A 6232-nucleotide genomic window follows, 5' to 3' on the forward strand; every position below is an offset into this window, starting at 1 on the left:
GGTAATGCAACATTTCATCATCCAGCTCTGTGTTATGATATGCTTTTATCGCCACCTAGTGGACAGAGACTAGAATCAGTAGGCTTAAAGAGCACAATTATTGAGATGGTCCTCCCTGCAGAACACAAGATCCAGGGGGCGAGGTTGGATCCAGATCCAACTACTCCCAACTTACATACCCGTCTCCACCCCCTGCTCCCTAAACCCACCCATCTCCACCCCTAAACCTACCCGTCTCCACCCCCTAGATGTGGATCCAACCCTGCCCCCTGGATCTTTGCTCTGCAGTGAGGGGCTACTGCAATTATTTCTGTCAGCCCTTTCACTGTAATCTAATTTAATTGCGAAGATTATGAGAAGGCTGAGACAAAACCAGAAAAGACAGTAAGCTAGAGCAACAGGATTGTTTTTCATTTACGACACAGATAAGCAAAAAAATCCACATGACATACCAGGTTGTGAAAGAAAATAGCAGGGATGATGTACTGAATGATGTCTCAAATGTTTATAGAAGTCAGACATTAAGTCCTACCGCGTCATCGAGTTTTTAGTTAAAATTAGTGATGATGAGAACATGACCAGTAACCAAGAACAGAACCAGTGACATACAGACAAGAGGAAGTGGTTTTAATATCTCAACGACATACATAAATAGTCAAATATAATCTGTATGTTAAAGATTATAACAGTTCGACAGAACAAAAGGAATGTCTCAGGACAAATTTGGAAAAACAAAAATAATCGATAATACTGATTTCTATTAAAAATACTCTCCATATGCCTACACATGAGAATATAGAGAGATGTACATGTCTCTCCCTAAATAGAATATTACAGTACTTTAAAAGCGTATAAAAATAAAGTCTTTGAAAGTTTGGTTTCTGTTTCATCTGCTTTAAAATTGTAAATTTGCATGGTTCTGATCTGTCTGGAATGGAAAGGTCCGCTCTCTTTTTCAGTGGCACATCCGTGCTGTCATCTCTTTCTGTTAAGAGAAATAAACACTGTGTCAGTGCGACACACCATCACAAAACCACAAACTTCAGCCATCATCACGGATGTTCAGTCAGCTACCACAAGCTTTGTTTCAAATAAAAAACAACCTGCCTCTTAAATTATAATCGTTTCTTATCATTCATGCAATTAAACATGTTGTTTTAAAATGTGAAATACACGAAGATCATATACTTTACAGATGGAAACACACTATGCAAACAGCCACGAGCTCCTGATGTCAGTAACAGGATCTGCGGGTGACACCTGATCCCACGGCACCAATTCAACTGTGACTACTGAGATAATGAACTGCTGCGTCTATAGACGAAGGCTTTTTCTGCATTAGGAGCTCAGACGCTCATTAACTGCCTGTGAGAAAATGATAGAGGCTGGAAAATCAAAACCGCTGACTCATCCTTTCCTAGTGTGGCCCTACCAATTAGCAAAGCCATTATAAAATGGGCTTGTTAGATACTAATCAAGACATGACGCATTAGTGCTTGTTTCTGTATCAGTCGCTCTTTGTTTCTCGCTTTCTGCTCTCATTAAGTTACGGACAATCACTCTGACATGTTTTAAAACCACGCACACATACAGAGACACATGCACATATAATATAATATAATAATATTTGTCTATTGCTATCTTTTAGAAATATGCTTACCAGAGGTTCCAGCTCTTTGTGGTCTATGAGGCTGAATTCAGTAACAAAGTTATAGAAATGTTTGTAACAGGTGTTCACGTGGGCCTCTGCTCCCATCTGGCTCACACGGTCAAAGTGGTGGATGTAGACATGGACAAAGACTCGGAACAAACGAGACAAGATTTTCTTTGCTACCTGCATGAAGGTCTTAGGGAATGGCGTACCTAAAAAGAAACACATGAACATGAATAACATACATGTTTCAATGTGAAAACAATCAAAAGAATGAGAACTAAAACACAAAATCTTTTTTTTATTTTTGTATGGTAGCATACAAAATTATATACGCTTACATTTAAATGTTTGGAGTCATTAAGAATTTTTTTGAAGAAATTAATACTTATTTAATTAAATTAATACTTATTTTCAGCAAGGGCAGAGTAGAATTGTTTAAAAGTGAGAGTATTGACATTCATAATGTTACAAAAGATTTCTTTTTTTTAAAATAAATTCTGTTCTTTTGAAATTTCTATTCATCAAAGAATCCTATCACGAAATCTATCACGATTTCCACAAAAATAATAAATATTTCTTGAGCACCGAATCCGCGTATTAGAATGATCAAACTGGAAGATATTTATAAATATATTTATATAGAACAATTATTTTAAATTGTCATAATATTTCACATCTTACGACCATAAACTTTTGAACGGTAGTCTAGGTTGAAGTGCAAGTGAGTTTATGAGGGTTAATAATTTTTTCATTGTGACTTCACATCCTTATCAGGTCCTAACATATGAAACTACACAAACAAGGTATTTGTAGATAAAAGACAGAACTGAGACGACATGTTAAGCCTGCTGATATCATCAGAGGAAACAAGTGCCTCATATCTCTGGATGGGAGGAAACTCTTTATAGATCTCCTTTCTCATCCGCACGTCCATCTGGGACACGTGCTACGATGGATTATAAATCGCAGAATCGTATTTCAACAAGCGCCGTTTATTAATAGAGTCCTGCGATCTGACCTGTTTGCAGACAACCATGTCCTTATACATGGCAGATTCTCTGACTGTCTCGTTGCATTCTAAGAATCTGTTGCATTAGCAGACTTGGCTAGGTCTATTTATATCCCACTGTAAATTGTATGACCCAATTTGAAAGGCACCACAGATGTCAGATGGCAGGTTGAGGATAATGAGACAAAGCCTGGGAAGTCAAACATTACACTTGACCATCCCAGGTTTTCTGCATATTTGACTATCTATACCTTGAATTGGAGTTCATTTATCATCTTAAATGCTCCTGCCAATGGTCAACAAGTTACTTTTTATATGGTGACCTACATGATGGCCATTTTGAGACATCCATGCTATACTAGAAGTGTCTTTAAATGTCTGCATAGCTCATTCTGATGACCTACAGAGGTTTAGGTTTGGAGGACTAAAAGAGAATAAATACATCAGTGTCAAAACGTCCACCATTAAGCCATTAATGACTTTTTCATTTCATACTGTGTGTTCACTAAAAATTATTTGAATCAGTTATAACTATAAGTTAGTTATGAGAAAAAATCTTGAATAATACTTTAATATTTTGCTATCTGAGCAATATAATTAATCTATTTTAAGTGTGACTTTGGTGATCAAATACATTTTCAGCTATTAATTAATTAATTAATTAATTCACTCACTCCTTATTATACTCTTAAAAAAATAAAGTTCCAAAAGGAGGGGTTTGTATTGATGCAATTGAAGAAGCATTTTCTAAAAACATTTATTAAAAGAATTATTCTTCACTAGTGTGAAGAATATTTCAATAACCTGAAGAACGATCTTACGCAATGGGTTCTGTGGATGTTAAAGGTTCTTCAATGAACCATTGATGCCAATAAAGAGCCTTTATTTTGAAGAGTATAAGCAAACTAACTCAAACCTTATCCCTTATCTACAGTGAAGTAAACAGTAAGTTATGGATATTCTTGCATTTAAAGAATTTGGCCTTTAAACTTGATTAACAACTAAAAACATATCCATCAAATCAAGAAAATGTTGGTGTAAATCCAAATGTTTTGTTTGGATCATTAGGTCCTTACCAACATTAGTGGGGAAGATCTGCTCATTGTTGATCTGGACCTCAATCCAGTCCATTAGCAGGCTCATGTATTTGGGTGCCGAGAGAGCAGTGGGCTTCTTGTACTTTTGCTCATCCTGCCAGCGGTACTCGTACTTCGGCCCACCGGACATAACGGGCAGGTCTGGTCTGTGCAGGAGTCGCTGATGGTGCCGTAGATGAGGTTGATGCGGTTAAAGAAGTCCACCACGTGAACGGCCACCCAGTCATTGAGGTCTTCGCCGTGCGGCAGCTGCACGGCCTGCTTCAGGTCCAGACCGGCGTTTAGGGACGCCTGTGCTTTCTTGTGCAACTCAAAGCGCTGCGTTCCAGGCTCAAACTTGCGCTTGGGCCGGAATGTTCTGTCCTTGTTGAAGACTTGTTTTAGGGCCATGGACATGGTTGCTGGGGGACGGGATGGTTGTGTAATGTGTCTAAAATGAGCCTTTTGATAGCCTGAAATGAGAAATTAAAGGACAGATAAACAAGGACAATATTGTGTGGAGGCCTTTCAGTATCACCGATTGAGGAAGGACGGATGCTGAATGAGAAAAAGGGAGAGAAAATAAAACTAGGTCAAACCTTGTCTCCTCCAGGTTTCCCAGACCTTTTGGAAGAGGATTTCATTTTATAAGATGAGGACATATTATTTACAATACAACAATATTATTTAGTGCTTAGCAAGATGAAAACATTAACTAAAGAGGACTTTATTCTCTAATATGTCTAGGTTCAGAGATGGGACCCCTGGTAGACAAAACATTAAAAGAGTGCTTGAGATTTTCTGATTTTCTTCTGGTTGTGACACTGAAATAACTTCATACTTTTCGACCAACATTTCATTCTTGCACATGCATTTTCTCAAACTCAAGGATTAATTCCAATCTGCTTCGCTTCAACATAAGCGGTAAAATGGTACATGTACTGAGAAGCAGAAAACTGATTTTCTCAGTTTAAACAGCTGAACAAACAATATATCATATATGTTAAAAACTGGTCACTGAACAGGTAGTATACAGAGGTATTATATTTAGAATATTAGGGGAATTACTGAGTAATTTCCTGTTGGGCACCATGGGTGGCATTTACTGGCCAGAGCAGGGGGATTCCACCAACTTCTATAATATTTACAGAATATTTATTAATAACAGAGAACACATCTATTCCAAAAGTAGGCCTATGCATTTAAAATTTAAACTTTTAAATAATTGATTTACCCATTTTTAAGTTAAATATACGTTATACATGTACATACAATGAATAGCTATTTAAATGATTTTTTTAAAATATTGTAAACATGCAAATACGTACATGTTTGTAAATGAATGGATGCCAGTAGCATACATCAAAAGCGAAACAACATGTTGCGCGAGACGCTCGTCTGTCTACACGGTAATTCCGTATGACGATGTCGTTTTTAACGGCGTGATCAGGACTGATAATCACACAGATTTAACTTTCAAGGAAACATATAGGTGCGATAACAAAATAACCTTTGTAAAATCGCGAACTGAATACCCAGAACGTACAAAATAACGATGTTGTTACGCAAATGTGTTCGTAGCGTACAGTGAAGTTGAAGCAAACTTACCGAGCGAGCGCCTTTCTTGTTCCGCTTTGATGTGAACCGCCTTTTTACGCCGCCCTCTATTTTGTTCGTTATTCAAGAACGTTCTTGGTTATTGTAATTACATTGTATTTGCAATTGTTATAGAGTTAAAAGGAACGTGGCCTTCCTACTGTAACAATTATTAAGTCCACACTTTCTAAGGAAACCACAAGCCCCTCCCTGCTGAGCAAAGTACACTTCCTCTATCGAAACATCAGTGGAGCCTCTCCGGTCTGCCACTGAACATGAAGGAAGTGTATTGGATACACTATGGTGACAAACTAACATCAAAACATTGAATTCATCGGAGATATTTATTGCAAAAAAAAAAAACGCAGTCTTTTAAATTCACATTAAACTGAAGTATTAGCTGGCAGACTTAATATTTCTTCACTTGAGTTTATTTTAGAAAGTTTATTTTACATACCTTAAAATCATACCATAAATACTACTACCACTACTAATTATTATTAAATAAATACTTAAAATAAAATAAATAAACACTGTCGTTGGCCAGAAAAAGATGCACAGGTTATGGTGTAAGTTGTAAGGAATGTCATCAAGCAGCTGAATTATAAATCAATAATAAATATAATAAATAGCACAAATATAATTGGTAATTAAAATCAAATCGTTTTGGCTGATAAATATAGTAATTAATAATAAATTTGACATTTAAAACAATTGTGACAACCTGCCCTAGAGTATAACATTTATAAAAATAAACCTGTTCTAAAAACATTTACCTTACATACTGTAGTTTCCTCTTGAGTGTGGCTTTATCTGTGGTCTCCTCTATATATTTGTATAATTTTTTACAAATGTCAATTATTTTTTTATGTTCAAGTGGAAAGGTTATGCGATAGT

At 36.4% G+C, this 6232-nt stretch overlaps 1 protein-coding gene across 1 annotated transcript; it reads right to left on the reverse strand.

The window, feature by feature from the left end:
* Positions 1–606: 606 nt before the first annotated feature.
* Positions 607–5329, reverse strand: mob3a (MOB kinase activator 3A). The gene is given in 5 exon segments (XM_058784777.1): positions 607–985; positions 1661–1863; positions 3740–3892; positions 3895–4212; positions 5068–5329. Coding segments are annotated over 5 exon segments (735 nt in total). The 5' UTR covers positions 5099–5329; the 3' UTR covers positions 607–955.
* Positions 5330–6232: the final 903 nt, after the last annotated feature.

Source organism: Onychostoma macrolepis, chromosome 08 (genome assembly GCF_012432095.1).
Source record: "Onychostoma macrolepis isolate SWU-2019 chromosome 08, ASM1243209v1, whole genome shotgun sequence".
NCBI classification, from domain to species: domain Eukaryota; kingdom Metazoa; phylum Chordata; class Actinopteri; order Cypriniformes; family Cyprinidae; genus Onychostoma; species Onychostoma macrolepis.